At 44.7% G+C, this 16,603-nt stretch overlaps 1 protein-coding gene across 1 annotated transcript; it reads left to right on the top strand.

Moving 5' to 3' along the window:
* Positions 1-33: 33 nt before the first annotated feature.
* VPS28 (VPS28 subunit of ESCRT-I) lies at positions 34-14,769 on the top strand. The gene is made up of 10 exons (XM_066599460.1): positions 34-135; positions 1,649-1,704; positions 1,923-1,951; positions 3,342-3,379; positions 8,867-8,956; positions 9,939-10,044; positions 13,034-13,135; positions 13,288-13,341; positions 13,785-13,876; positions 14,036-14,769. Exons 2-10 carry the CDS (start codon positions 1,668-1,670, stop codon positions 14,151-14,153), a joined length of 666 nt encoding a protein of 221 aa, XP_066455557.1. The 5' UTR covers positions 34-135; positions 1,649-1,667; the 3' UTR covers positions 14,154-14,769.
* Positions 14,770-16,603: the final 1,834 nt, after the last annotated feature.

Here is a 16,603-nt window from a genome sequence, read left to right as displayed (position 1 = left end):
CGTCCAGGGATTGCGGCGTGTTCTGATGACGTCAGGGGCACGTGACCGGTGATCTCAGCTTGCTTACAAGGAAGTGAGTATGCCTACAGCTCCCTGCCGCTGCTAATTGTCAACATCCGGCTGTGTCACCCGCTGGTGAGTGCGACCCCAACATCTCTGGTGCCCCCTATGGTGTCCTGTCCTGTAGGGGGTCTGCTCTTCCCACCTCCTCCGGTGCTGCAGTCTTCTCTTCTTCTCACCTCCCCATACAGTGTTCTGTTCCTCCCCATAGTGTCCTCCTCCACCCCCACAATATGTACCCCCCAATATTATCAGCTCCCCCATATACCACTCTTTCTATTTTTAAATTGCGCATCTAAAAGTTGTAGTTTTGCTGAAAACTCGTCCTGCAGTTCCATCTCAGGCAGATATACAAATGATGAGAGTTGTGGTGATTAGATGGACAGCCTTGTCACCTGAGGCCCTAAAAGTGGTTCCACCCTTGGCCTACAAGAGCCTCCATGCCCGCCGGTATCACATCTTGTATCCAAGCTAGAGGCGGTACAACAGGGTACTAGAGCATCCATGCCCACCCGTATCACATCTTGTATCCAAGCTAGAGGCGGCCCATCATGGTACTAGAGCCTCCATGCCCACCCGTATCACATCTTGTATCCAAGCTAGAGGCGGCACAACAGGGTACTAGAGCCTCCATGCCCGCCTGTATCACATCTTGTATCCAATCTAGAGGCGGTACAGCAGGGTACTAGAGCCTTCCTATAAGGGGTCAGTTTTCTGCAATAAATGCTCCTTTTCCTCTGATATTGTAATCATTTATATCAATCCTACAATCACACAGGGAAAGTTTTATTCGTTTCCAACAACTTCTAGGGAAGGGAGTGTTTATTCTTATTTTCTGACAATGAGTTTATATAGCCTCCATAATAACTCCTGCACGTGTGCCAATGTTATACCCCACCCCCCCACCCCTCATATTATCACATTCTCCATAATATTTACTCCCAGACTATCACGTCCCATAATATATATGCCCCTATGTTATCGCCTCCCTCATAGTATACACCCCTCATATTATCACTTCTCCCACAACATTTAGCCCCTATATTATCAACTCTTGCTTATTACCCCAATATTTTCAGCTCCCCTATAAAATATACACCCCCATATTGTCATGTGCCCCAGATTATCACCTCCCCGTAATATACACCCCATATTATCAGCTCTATCTGTCCTGTAGTGTCCTCCTCTTTTCATTTCCCCCATATTGTCACCTTCTCTTCTGACCTCCATCATAACATATCCCCCAGTAGTATCACCGCCTTCTCTTTTTACCTTCTTTTCTATATTCTATATACACCAGCCCCCCTGGTGTATTATCCCCTTCCCCTGTCTTACAGTGTTTTTACCTTCTCCAAGATATATACCCCCTTTAATATCAGTAGTGTTCTCCTCTTCTCTTTTAATCTCCCCCATATTATCATCTCCTCTACTTGCCTCTCCCATCATATATACCCCCCTTTATTATCTGATATATACCCCCCCCCCAGTATTATCACCTTCCCCTCTCCTGTAGCATGCTCCTCCACTTACCTCCCCCGTTTTATGTTCTCTGGCCCCCTTATATTATGACTTCTCTTTCCTGTTGCAGATCCTTCACTTCCCCCATCATGTTCCATGGGATCCCAGCGCAGCCGGCGGTTGGAGGTGAGTAGATCGCATGTGAGGTCTAAGTATCAGGGAGGAGGGACGGGCTGTTATCCTTCATGTTGAGGTGCTGCAGGAAATGGTTACCATTTACGCCTTCTGTGAGGGCGACCATGTCTGGTGCTCTAGGATGTAATGCAGCTCTCTTCTCGGGGAAGAAGAGTCTACGTCGGGGGTTGCTCGAAGGGTTAATACTCACTTCTCTCTTTTCTTTTCAGCGCCTGGAAATAAACCAGAGTTGTATGAGGTAAGCCCGATGCTCGCTGGCGGACACGGTTTACAGGGTATTTGGCCGGCTCCAGATGTCTTCAGTCCTTTTATCTGATGGAGTGTTGGGGTCTCTCTGGGTCTCGGCCCCATTATCCTGCAGGTTATTCAGATGGTTCAAGGGGTCTTCGTCTCGGCCTCTTTAAAGGAAAACTATCATTACCTTTCAGCCCCGTAAACTACGTTATGAGGCTCAGAGGTGAGGATACGGGGAGTCTATAGATCAGTGTTTCATACTCACTGGGTACCCTGTTGCAGCTCTGTGTGCCCATAAAGTTGACGGACTCACACAGTGTGACACTTTTCAGCCCTCTGTGTTCACTCTCTCCAATAGAGATGAATGGGAGCTGTATGTACGTGCTAACTTCGTGGGCTTGTTATGAGGAGGCCTGTGCTGTGGGTCAGAAATGCTATCTTTTCTCATTAGGGAGAGTAGTGAGTGAGGAGAGAGGCCTTTTAAGTCTCCTCACTCACTGCTCTCCCTAAGGAGAAAATATAGCATTCCTGACCCACATCTATAGGCCTCTCACTAGTAAAGCCAGAAACCTACTGCACACCGGTAAGGGGCAAACATCCCGAAACAGCTGTCTGTGGATGGATTCTGGCTTCGCTTTCAATTCCCAATCATTGTTACAAGGCTTGTATAAAGAATCTAACATTAATTTTAAGGAATGCTGCCTTCCAGTAGGTCACACTGCGGCGGTATTGTTCCATCTTCCTTATTTGCATATTTCCCAGAGGAGCATGGATGGCCTTATAAGTCTCCTCACTCACTGCTCTCCTTAAGGAGAAAAGATAGCGTTTTTGAACTTCATGGGAACACAGCGCTGGAACAGGGTGCCTGGTGAAATTGAAACACTGTTCCTTGACCTTTGAACTCCATAATATAGTTTATGAGGCTCATGACCGCTTCCCTTTAAGGACCTTTGACATGGGTGGAATTGTTCCCCAGGATGCAGCGCAGTTCTTGATTTAATCAGATAATGCAGGTTTTATAGCGGTTTTATTACTGTGGAATGCATTCCGCGTAACATTTTGTGGAATTTTTTATTTCTTTCCTTAGAATTTTTAATAGCGGAATTTTATATCTTCTGTGTGTTAGAAATCCTCAACAACAATTCTGTAAGACGCTGTTATTTCCACAGTAGTAACCTTTTCCACTGCAGGGGAAAAAACGTGCAGGTGTAGGCTCGTGGATTTTGAACCCCATATGATAACATGGGGCTGCAATAGTGTCCGTATGGACCTTTCACTGAGGATGGAATTTGTCCAATATCCTTCTGGGTTTCGGACCCCTTATCCTGTTGGGATGGGCTTCATCTGTCTCTGTGGATCTGTGTCTATAATGTTCTTCTCTGGATCTCTTGCAGGAGGTGAAGCTGTATAAGAATGCTCGGGAGCGAGAGAAGTATGATCATGTGATTGTGTGACGCTATGACATGTAGCCCAGACATTGTAATAGTGACGTGTGTAACCCCACAATGGGCATCTTCTGCTATAACCCCCACATTCGTATAATTGTATCTGTGACCCCATAGTGTGCTGCTCCTCCTATACCCGCTCATTGTTAGAATAACTGGGTTGAGTCCAGAGGGTGACCTTACAGTTTCGGCTGCAGCTAAATGGAAGAAGTGAGTGGGGGACATCAGACAAAATATATCTCAGCAGCACTGGCCATTCATAGCAGTGTGTAGTGTCTTAAAGGGGTAGGCCGGGCATTTAACCCCTTGCAGTACTGATGACCTGTACTCAGAATATCTCATCCTTAGTTGAGGTCGAGCTGGAAGTGCTGTGGAAGATAGAGTTCCCATTGATTTCAGAACACTTCCGTCTCCAACCCTAATGTAGATGTAGCTGTCAGCATCTCGTCCGCTGCAGTGAGTGGGGGGCTGCGATTAGGTGATAATCGGGGGTCCTGAGCGGCGGACCTCTGCAGATCAACTACTTATGACCTATCCTGAGATTAGGTCATCAGTACTGTAAAGGGTTAAATGCTCAGAATCCCCCTTTGAACTAGGATGCTCCGTGGGCATCAGGTAGTCAGGGATGGGGTGTGGCTATCTTGGTGTTTCTGGGACAACAGGGTCGCTGTTAAGTTTGGTGGTGGGGGGGAGAGAGCTGTTCAAAAGGTGATCTTATGAACATGTTTGCATCTAGACAAGTTAAGCATATATGATTATGCATTATAACCTCTGTTCAGTGGATGAGAAGGCGTTGTGTATGTGTGGAGGGAGGGCGACTCCACCGTCAGTTGAAGGGTCTATTTACACAGGCAAATATAACATCCGAGTGTGGAACTGACAGAATTTTTATTTTTTTTTGTTATGCACATGAAAATCGGATTAGGCGCTGATGCCACTCGCACTTTAAAAGCGCAATGAAGACTGATGTAAAGTGCGTACACACTCGCCGTGAAAACGGTCACAGAAATGGCACTGCCTGGGCGAAAAAGACAATTTAATGTCCGACTGTGAAACTGACAGAACACGGACCCATTAAAGTCAATGCGTGTATTCACATGTGCGATTATCTTTTCACAGACCGAATATCTGTGCAGGGAAATAAAACGAAGCCTGTTCAATTCTGATGCGATTCTCAGACCTAAATCACCCATTCAAGTCAATGGGTGCCTTAAAAAACTAAATGCATTCCGTCTTTTTTTCAATATTCATTGTTTTTAATTCGTGATTCTGGTGCATTTTCTCTGACCAAAATCACCCATTTAGGTGATATCAGTTCGCTCACTTGTTTTTTGACACGCATGAAACATGGATGACACTCGGGTGTTAAAATGAAAAACGCAAAAACTGAAGTTAAACACAGATACACTTGTAGTGAAATTGTGAAATTACACTTGCCATGTGAATAAAGCCTAAGGAAGGCTTCTTTAGAGTAGCGCCCTTTCATGCGTATGCTTACACACAGTGGGAATGCTGCAAAATGTTTGCAACAAACGATCCGGCCCCATTTCTGCATCCAAAACCGAATGAAGTTACATCGGTAGCCACCCATGTTTGGCAACAACATGGGGGCGACCCAAACTGCTTAAAATTCCAGGGTATGGAATTGGTAAGACCGGACGGAAGAAGAGGAGACATGGATTCCCTGCTTCTTCAAAAAGAGGCAGGATGGATATATCGCTGCGAGACCCTCCAACCGTCAGGACTAAATGAACAACTTTTGTTCAACTGCTTCTTATAGGGAAACATCAAGTATCTGTCAACTTCCTCCACCCTCTGATAGCCTGGGTCACCTTGCTTTGAAAGATTTACTTATCTTCCCTTGGCCATTATCCCCTAGGACGAACGGTCCTGACAATGAAATAATTTACAAAACGCATTTATATTATCAGGTCTACTTTCATGATCTAATCTAATAACTTGGCCAAGTTCCCCTTTAAATCTATGTGATATTAAGGTGACTAATAAAGTAGATTCCGTATGAGAGTCTCTATCATCTACAACAAATGACCCAAAACATAATTGAGATTCTCTTAGAATTGTTAATACAACATCAATAGGCTGTCCCATATCAATGTCAACCTGAACAGCGGCTTTGATGTTCTCAGACATGACTATATCCCACTATCAATAGGGGATCGATATATGCCCTCGGATTGGCCTAAACCACCTTCTTCATCTGCTCCAAGGCGGAGGGTCATAGACCCGGGTCATATCCCGGCATGGCATATCACCGCCCCCTTATATGTCATCGCGGTGAGCGATGCTAGGAAGTAAGCTGTTTACTCAGTTGTCCTGGTGATAGGTAACGCGCTGACGTTGGACGCTTCACGTCGTGACGCCGGCGCATCTTAATACTAGTCTTTCCGGAGTTTCCGAGACTAGGAGCGCCGTGACGCCAGACGTACATACGTCATCACGTCGGCGCACCTACAACGATATGACGTCAGCGGAATAACAACGCCTCTCTGGCGCGCTTCTACGATCACATAGCGCACCTAACATCTTATTCACAATCATATACACTGATCGACAAGTAGGTTAGTGTAACATATGTCCGTTTAGATGGAGGGCTGCTATCATTCGGCCTTCCACGCTTGCATAAAATCAAATCAAATCAAATCATGGCATTTGTGTAGCACTAGCTCGTTCCGCAGCGCTTTCGGGAAATTATTATTTATTGCCCCCCACCAGGCTGGGTTCTCGTTTTGCCGACCTCGGAGGGATGGAGGGCTGAGTCGACCTTGAGCCGGCTGCCGGATTCATGCGGGGATCGAACTTGCAAACCCTCAGGTCGTAGGTGAGAGCTTACACTCTGCACCACATGAGGCTCGACAACTGAGATCAGCGTGAGACCATCTCACATGGTCTCTATTTACTTCCTGGTCAAATATGACTGGCTACCGTGAAGGGGCCAACCCATTAGGAGGTGTGGCTATGAGCTATTTAAGCACCACTTTTCCTGACGGCCCCCACTCCCTAGCCTACCATCAAGGCGATGGGAACTAACCTATGTCATGCTCTGACCTCTTGAGCACTCTATCTTTCTGTAGGGATTGCTGTCCATGCATTAACCTTGAGCTTACTGGGAGAGAGGAAAAGGGGGAAAAAAGATAGAAAAAAGAAAGGAGGGTGTAGGGAAAAATACTCCTCTGTACCTAGGGAGGATTGACTCCTTGTCCTGCTATGCTAACGGCCTCATTGCTTGTATTTGCATGAGTAGTTAAGGACTTTAGGACTTGAAACCTCCTTCACTCATTTATAGGGGATTTGGATCTGTTAGAGTTATTACCTCCAGACCAAAATTCCAAACCCAGTAATCTCATGCATGTAGTACTCTTTATCCCTACTCTCATTGTAAGGAGATCCTATTGACCATTACATCTGGCATGGGACTATTGAAAGTAGGATTGATAGAGACGAAGGGTTTAACATTTGAAAGAAATGAACCTCGTACTTACAATCTTTATCTATTCCCTCACCGAGGTTAAACCCTACTAGCTCAAATTGAACGCTAAGAGCTCATTTCCTGATTGAGGATTAAATATTTTAGTGATACTCTATCTATGGAGTGATACCCTAATTGTTTACCATCATAACTCTGTAAACATTATTGTTGTTATTACTACTCTCTAAGTACTAAGTCTCCTGAGGATCCACGTACACTCAGTGGTGAAACGCGTAGAGTGGGAGTACTGTTTATAATGAGTAAAAAACATTGACAAAATTAAAATCTCTGACACACTGTCCTTTTGAGCCGTTCACAAGTCTTAGCTCACTAGGCAACAAGCTCTGACAGAGATAACTATCTTCTTAGGTTGAATATCACTTTTTTGCAATCTGAAAGTTTCTGCTCAAACATTGTCGCCATGAGTAGGAGTACTGGCCATAAGGAATAAAAATTGACTAAAATCAATTTCCTTGACATACTGTCCTTTTGAGCTGTTAAAAACTTTTCAGCCCACTAGGCAGTATTTTTGACAGAGATATTCACTTCCTCAGGTTGAACATCACGTTTCCGCAACCTGAGTATCTCTGGTCGAATTCTGTCATTATATTAATAAAACTACAGATATCTAATTGGGGTTCCGGTTTTTGGGAAATCCATGAACAGCCCCCATGCAGACTGTATTCCTAAGTGACGTGCGACATTAAGAAATACGGAGTATCAGAAGTAATACCAAGTTGTAATTTTGAAACCCACCAATCATTTTTCTATCCACTATTTGGTGGGTTAACGCCTTTCCATTACAACTTAGATTTTGTGTTGTGTCCTTTGTTGTGCCCAATCGTGTTTTTTTAGATAAAACTTAATAAAATTTATTACTTTTAACCAAGTCACGTCTGTGAATAGGGCTTTTTCAAATTTTCAGTCGACTTGTGCTGCCCTCTCTGTGAATGCATCCAAAACCGAGTGAAAATCTTTAGGTGATTTCAGAAGATATTGCGCTCCCCCTCACTTCCAAAGTCTTCAATCTAAGGCTGGGTTCACACAGGGCGGTTTTGCTGCGTTTTTCCGTTGCGGTTTTGCCGCAGAAGAACTGCTTCAAAGGTTATTTTTATCTTGCGGATTTTTCCGCAAGCGTTTTTTACTTTTTGCAGCAGATTTTGCTGCGTCCATAGAGGTCTATGGACAAAAAAACGCTGCGGAAAAGACAAAAGAATTGACATGCTGCATCTTGAAAAACCGCGCCGCAGTTGCATTTCCGCACTGCGGCAGTGCGGAAAAAATCCGTCCTGTGAGAACAGCTTTTTGCCCAAACACATTTGTACTGCGTTGCACTGCAAACGCAGCGGGTTTGCCACAGTGCGGATATGCAACGGCAAACCACGGCAAAACCGCAGCAAATCTGCCCTGTGTGAACCCAGCCTAAGGGCTTCCTTCACCAAATACAAGCAGGTCTCTAGTGAGTTCTGAGCCGGTGGTCAGCTGATGCCACTTCCATATCCCCTGATCAGCAGAGCTGCGCTTACTAGAGGCCGCTGGGTGAAGGAAGCGCTGACAATGTGAAGACTTTGGAAATGAGGGGAGCGCAGCAGTAGCTTCTGAAATATGCTGTGAAAACGCAGCTGATTTGTAGTCAAATTCCGCACGGATAGTGTAGATTTAGCCGCCGCAAATTTACAGCATTTCTGCTAAGCGCAAACATACCCCTACATGAGCAGATGGACATCAATCGGTGTTTGTTTAAGGACCTTTCACACTTGCAATTTTATGGCATATCCTGTGTATACCGATATAGAAATACTAAATTTGGGAACTTTCTCTCCATTGAGATGAGGAGCGTCGTCCTCCGCCTCCTCCGGGTAGTTGTGCTTTTTCTGGGTCTGAACTGTAGAAGAACATGATAGTCTGTATATCCGAACTGGAGGGGCTGCAGCCTTCATGGTGGGAAGGAGTTGCATCATTTACTCTTCACTATATGTCTCAACAGGTACGACAACATGGCCGAGCTGTTTGCTGTGGTGAAGACTCTGCAGGCGCTGGAGAAGGCTTATATCAAAGACTGTGTATCCCCCAGCGAGTAAGTCTCCATGTTCTCCTGCATACATGACCTTCAATCCATAACCCTCCCCCACAGTAGTAGTTCTCTTGTATAGCACCATTTTCCATAGTACTAAGTGATGCCTGATTATTTCTGTTCCCGAACCCTTTGAATTGTAGAGTTACAAATTGGTCAGCGGTTTAAAGCTTCATGTCCACGGACAGGTCAGATTCCGCATTCGGGAGCCCGCAGCGAAATCCGACGCAGCCGCTGACCGCACATACCTATCAGTTTGTACATGGCGGAAACACAAGAAGATTAGTTTTTGAAAGATTCAGTTTCCGATAGAGCGATGATAGTGCTATAAACAGTGGGCAGATAATCACTGGTGTTCTGTAGTAGTGTTGGGGTGATGTCACAGGCAGAGGTATATAATTGGGGTCATTAGTATAGAGATGCGCTGAAGGTCAAAACTACTGATAGTTTGTAGATCGAAAAAAGGAGGGCACCTAGGACTGAACCCTGAGGAACCCCAACAGCAAGGGGAAGAGGAGAAGTAGAGTCAACATATAATACACAGAACAAGCGGTCAGTGAGGTAGGAGGAGAACCGGGACAGAGAGCAGAATGCTTAAAGGGATATTCCCATCTCTTCCCATATCCCCACCGTTCAACTGTTGGTGGCCTATCCTCAAGATAAGTATCAGTTGGAAAAGTCCTAGACAGCCCCTTTTAAAGGAGACAGGAGAAAACATACACCAACTGTTAATCGGATTTCACAAGTCTCCTTACAAAGTGTCAGGTACATCCAGTAACTCTGCAGGGTGTGGAGCCCTATGTAGGCTGAGAAGCTGTGATGGTTGTGTGATATCCACCATGGTGGTGTTACAGTCCGTGTATTCTCCTGGAAGGAGGCTGTGGTGATCCCACTCTTCTCATCTGGGAGTGTGTGTAATATATATATATATATAATATATATATATTCTCCTTCAGTGCTCTCTAACGTTGTTCGTGTGTTCCAGATACACCGCTGCCTGCTCGCGCCTTCTGGTCCAGTATAAAGCTGCCTTCAAGCAGGTGCAGGGAGCCGAGGTGGGGTCCATTGATGACTTCTGCAGAAAGTACAGGGTGAGCCTGCTATAATTCTTCAGCACAACCCCATTATTAGTAAAACCTCTTCTCCTACAATAAGGTCTCATGTCCACGGGTGGATTTTTGCTGCGAATTCCACAGCAATAACCCTCCACAGCATGGTATGGAAACATGATTTTTGACGCACATGAGCAGAAACCAATTACGGTTTTTCGCTCGCTGATGAAAAATCGCAGCATGCTCCATTTTACTGCGGCTCCCGCACGGACTGCTTGCATTGAAGACAATGGAAGCCGTCTAATCTGCGTCCCGTCCACAATTGACATTGCGGACGGGCCGCGGATTCTGCCGGAAAAGCAGGAGTTTGAAGAAAAAAAATCTGTACTGTGTATATGAGCAGGCTTGCTGGCCAGCACTTTCGCAGACATCCACAGTACAGAATTTCAAGATTCCCCATGCGGAATCCGCGTGTGCCCGTGAACATGAGGCTTAAGAATTAAAATGTGGAAGCAATATTACAAATAACTTTAATTTCCAGTCATATCCCATACTTTGTGTACAGCTCCTATGCAGCCCTGCAGTCCTTTACCCAGTAGTAGGAGACAAGAAGTAGGGCTCAGAAAGGTAAAATGACCGCCAGATCAGAGCATCCACGGTTTGTTTGTCGTTTACCATTGAGACAGACAAGTATGCTGGGAGCTGTAGACACACAACGAGCGGAGATTTTTAATTAATACAGTTTGTAAAAATGCTTTATTTTTCATATTTGATGCACAGAGCTATAAAAGAAATAAATTAGCAGGCAAGAGCGAATAATGGTGTAAGAGCATTATAAAAGGGGCAATTGACATCAGTCACACTTATAACCTCCAGAGGCATTTATACGATTTGTGACTGATAACAGCTGACGCTCTTATAATCCTACAGCATTGGTATATGATGTAAATGTCTCTGGAGGTTGTAGCCATGCTGGAACATTCTAATAGAATTGGCTGATATTGGTCACACATGATGTAAATGTCTCTGGAGGTCATGTGACTGATATCAGCTGCACCTCTTATAACACTCTAGCACTGACATCGCTTACATATATCATATACAGGGTGTTTTGTTGAAACCTCCCACTAACAATCCTCGATGTCTGCCCCATTGGTAGTATAAACAGTATCCAGTCGTACTCCATTTCTTGCCACTTTCTCTCCAACATGTCCACTCTTACCCTTCCTGACCCATGATTACTACTGTATCGTTTCTCCTTAAGGAGACCACCTAGAAGGTGTGTGAGGAGACATATAAGACCATTTCTCTGGGAAATATGCAAATGGAAGATGAAACAACACTTCTGCAGCGCCACCTGTTGGAAGGCAGCATTCCTGCAAGTCAATGTTAGACTCTTTAAACAAGTCTTCTAACAGTGACTGGGAATACGAGCCAAAGCTGGAAACCTACGGCATACTGATGAGGGGCAATTGCCCTGAAACAGCTGTCTGTGTATGGTTTCTGGCTTTGGCTTACAACTTCCAAGTTAAAGGGGTTTTTCCAGGGAGAATACTATTGATGACCTATCCTCAGGATAGGTTATCAATAGTTGATCAGCTGGGATCCATCACTTGGAACGCCGACCAATCAGCTGACTGTGTGCCCACTGACAGCGCCGCAATAACACAGAGGTCAGAGCGTAAGTAGCGTAAGTCTCCGCTCCAACCTCTGTGTAGTGGATGGTGCTTGTAACTGCAGGCACAGCTCCCTCTGTGTTATTACGGCGCTGTCAGCGGGCAAACAATCAGCTAATCTCCCTGGAAAACCCCTTTTAATGTTACAAGACTTGTTTAGAGTCTAACATTGACTTGCAGGAATGCCGCCTTCCAATAGGTAGAGGTATTTTTCCATCTTCCAATTTACGTAGTAGTAATTGTATCATGGATGCAGGCTCACAACTCTGGGAAATCTTTCACTGTAGTCACATATACAGAATCCTTCACGTAACCCCCGAGACAAAGAAATCCAGCAGAGTACGATCTGGTGAACGGGGAAGCCACCAAATTGATCCACAGCATCCAATCGAATGATCTGGAAAGGTCTTATCGCGGTAACTCTAAACATCCATACTCAAATGGAGGGGGACCCCCATCTTGCCGGAAGATATTAGGTTGCAAATTGGCTATTTTGGGGATACATGTACTGTTTTAACATGTCAAGTATACAGTACAAGACTTATTATTGTACGTTCACTGGAAAAAAAAAAAAGCTGGACCAATAATCCTATCCTTCATTATACCACATCAGACATTGTTTCGGGCTATCTCGGACATGTTCTCCGTAGACATGAGGATTTTAGGTTCGCACGCATTATGTCAGATGAAATGTGGCCTCATCTGAGAACAAAGTGTTTCCAGGAAAGTGATTGTCTGTGTTGAAGCAATCAAGTGTTTCGGTAGCGAATTCCTGCCTACGAAGCTTATCGTCTGACATCAGTTGTTAAACCATTTTCATGTTTCCTTATAAAATGTAGCCACTTTTATAATACTCGATACATTATTTGCTGCATGCTGAATTGTCTCGATGCTTCGCAAATTGATTTGCCCAGACTTCTCTGAATTTCTTCCACTTTCTGGAAACGCCTTGACGAGCTCCCCAGACTGTTTTAGAATCCTTCCAGTCACGAGGAACTCTTGGGAACCAAAACCTTAATTGTTTTACCATCAGGCACATTTCCTCTGTACACTCCATTGATTTCAGTGCAAAGAAATTACTGAGATGTTTCGGCTTTCCATACTTACTACATAAGTTAGTGATCATAGGGCACAGGGAGTTTAATAGTTTGTCACTCATCCCATTGAACAATACTACAGTCATCCTCTGCCTGGCCTAAAATGGCTGATAACAGGGAGAAATGGGTTGCATTGACCTGTACAGCAGAAGATGCTGATCTTGCTTTGATGGTATTGCTGGGTACAATCAGATGATACAGGTGTAGATCTATAATAATCCTGGTTATGATCAGATCTGGTGGTTCTTCTTGCAGTTGGACTGTCCTCTAGCAATGGAGCGAATAAAGGAGGACCGACCAATCACTATCAAGGATGACAAGGGAAACCTGAATCGTTGCATTGCAGATATTGTGTCGGTGAGATCTTGCAGATGTGATTGATTGAAAATGATATAATGTGTAGTCCGTCCATACACCCCCCTCCATAGAGATCTATGGGATAAAAAGGTGTCGCTGTCCTTGTAGTTAGATTCTCTACCTTTGTAACTTCATGATCTCTCTCCTTCCAGCTCTTCATTACTGTGATGGACAAACTGCGTCTAGAGATTCGAGCTATGGATGAGGTAATATTGCCACCACCTTCTATCCTATAGTGCACCCCACTGTTTACCCCATACATGGATAGGGATAATTTATCACCTGATAGATGTCCAGGTTGGATGTAGGTTGTTGACTCTTCACTATGGCCTGTTTATCCAGTCTGGAGAGGGCCACACATGTCCCATGATCTCCACTGCTGAGATGATCGGATCATATGTGCGGAGACGGTAAGATGGTGATCTGCCACGAGCTGTGTTGGAACTATAAATCCTAGCATGTGCAGGCAACCCGCTTTCTGCTTTATTCATGCTATGGATTATAGTTTTGCAGCACGATGTTGGCAATCACGTCTCTATAGCTGATCTTCTACCGTCTCGCCTTTCTAATAATTTCTTGGTAAGTGGGGGAGATAGCAGCAGTCTCTGTATACTGCGTCTGCTCATTACGCTCTACTCTGTCCTGACAGATCCAGCCAGACCTGCGGGAACTAATGGAGACTATGAACAGGATGAGCCACCTGCCGCCAGACTTTGAAGGCAGAGAGAAAGTCAGTCAATGGTAAGAACAACACTCCTTGGGGGTTTCTGTTGGTTGTCTCTTGTGAATCCCTCCTGTCCCCATCTTCTACCACAGTAGGAACTGTAATGCATGCGATGAGTAGTTGTTTCCCTGTAAGGTCTCTACAACCATGTTTTTCTGACACTTTCTTGTCCACAGGTTGCAGAAGTTGAGCAGCATGTCCGCCTCCGATGAACTCGACGATTCCCAAGTCCGGCAGATGCTTTTCGACCTGGAATCTGCATACAACGCCTTCAACCGCTTCCTTCACTCCTAACCCTAATGCATCGTCTTGGATTTCCCCCGACATTAGATAATATTCATCCGGATTGCAGAGACCACCTGTCAGAACACCGTTTATGGAGAAAACTGTTGTTCAGCATCCATCCTAAAGGAGAAGAGACATGTCCTTCTCACCAGTTCCCCCACTACAGCTCTATACCTGACGTTATTGGCCCAATTCTAATCATCTCCTCCATACCTAGCCTCTCCAACCCATCACTGGTTATTTCCCTCCTATGGATCTCTCTGGCCCATTACCAGATATCTTCTCTTCAGTCCATTTGCACTCTGTACCTGATTGCTCCAGCCTATCACCTGACTTCTCCAACTGGTCCATGTATAGTTGACTTTCCTCTAACTGACTTCTTCCATGCCTCATTGGACATTTTCACCTACCTGACCTCTCTGAACCATCAATGAACATCTCCCTGTACCTCACCAGTCCGAACTCTCACTGAAGATTTCTACCTGCCGCCTCCAAACTGTCAATGAACGCCCCACCCCAATTCTCCTCTCCAGCCTAACATTGGACATCTCTTCCTACCTGACCTCTCTGTCCCATCTTTGTTGTGTTATCTGTGTTTATATAATAAAGATGTCCACTTGTTGTAGTCTGTCATGACGGGTGTTGTTTACACCTAGAAGCTTTAGTGTGGGGTACGTAGTAGTCAGAAGTGGTTGAGTGGCCGAGTCTTGCTGCTGTTTGATTGCTTCACATCCAGAAGTCCATATATCTTCTGTCTCCGAAGTGAGAAGTCAGCAAAGGCTCTGGTTATAGCAGAGAATCACAAGCCATTGGAAGATGGAGAGTAGAGAACAATAACCACACCGGGGTTATAAGAACAGCTGTCGGGGTCAGGCTGAAAGTGAATACTCTGTTTATAACACTTACCCTTCAACGTCATGCGGATATGGATGGCGCTGGAACTCATCCATACAGATGGAGAATAGCTGGAGTGGCTTTTCCTTCTGGCCCAAGTCACCATAAGGACTTCTTTGGCCCCTTGCTTTTCCAGCAGCCCTCTGACCTCTACACAAACTTTCCACCCTGCTGCTACCCCTAATTCTCTCCCTGTTGCTGTCCAATTTGCTGCTATCGCTGTACCTGCTGTGGGGCACAGTGTCCCCCCAAATACTGTACTACAAAAATAAGTATTGTAAAAATAATTCCCCACCCCTTACAATTGTGCTACACAAACAGCAGCTGTAAAATAATAGTGCCAAACAAAACAGCATATTGTGCACCAGACAGTAAAAGTGGCATCTTTTTGTACCCAAAGAGTAATAGTGATCTTCTCAGCGCCGAACACAGTAATATTGTACCTTTTGAGCACAACATAAAAATAATGCCCACCTTTGTGCCCCATACAAAGTCATGATGCTCCCTTTTAGCCACCTAAAATATAATAATGCCCCATTTTTGTCCTCAAAGTATTATTGCTTCCTTAAAAGTGATAATGCCTTTTATGTATGCCCTTTCTGATGGTAGTAATGCCTCCTATGGGACCCCTAAAATATATTATCCCCTTACAAAAAAATGACACCATGTGAAACCTTAACGCCTTACTGACCACCCATTTGCCTTTTGACAGCGGTTGTTAAGGGACCTTTTCCTGATGCATACGCCTTTTACCGGAGCTCGATCAGACGTCTGGCACGGGTGCCCGGCTGTCGGATGACAGCCTGGTACGTGTTCAAGCAGCGTGGGCTGAAGAAATTGCCGATCCCTGCTGTTTAACCCTTTACCCAATGCAACCACGGCGTGTAAAGGGCAGACAGAGGAAGGGGGCTCCTTCTGTCACCCATCAGACTTTTGCAATGTGAGTGTGGGGCCCCGATGGATTGCTATGGCACCTGGAGGCTTGAAAAGGGCCTCTGTGTCTGCCAGGTACGGCTCAGCCTTTCACTGATCTTCAAAGGCTTTACAATGCACTGGTATGCTGAAGTACAATAGTGCATTATAAGAACAGTAAAAAGTGAAATTCAAGTCCCCTAGTGGGACAAAAGTGAAAACAAATAATAAAAATACAAAAGAAAAAAGTCACACACCCCCCCCCCTCCTTCCTCCCCTTAGTATGTTTGAAAAAAAAAACAAAAACACAAGTTTGGTATTGTCATGTTCGTAATGGTCCAAATAAAAATGTTAACACATTATTTAGCCTGTACAGTGCAAGTTGTGCAAAAAAGAATAATGCAGAAAACCTGGAGATAATAGCTATTTCCCCCCCAAAACAGAAAAAAAAAAGCAATTAAAAAGTCTTCTGGAAACATATTGTATCATTAGGTACAGCTGGTCTTGCAAAAAAAAAAAACTCGCACAGCCCCATTCATGAAAAAAGAAAAATGTTTGGGGCCTCTCTGAATGAGGCGATAGAAAAGATAAATACATTTAAAAAAAAGAAAAAATTGCAAAAGAAAAAAAAACTTTATAAATTTGGTATAGAT

This window comes from Eleutherodactylus coqui, chromosome 4 (genome assembly GCF_035609145.1).
Source record: "Eleutherodactylus coqui strain aEleCoq1 chromosome 4, aEleCoq1.hap1, whole genome shotgun sequence".
Lineage (NCBI taxonomy): Eukaryota > Metazoa > Chordata > Amphibia > Anura > Eleutherodactylidae > Eleutherodactylus > Eleutherodactylus coqui.
The sequence above is the reverse complement of the archived record's forward strand: the minus strand, read 5'-3'. Positions and strand labels throughout refer to the sequence as shown.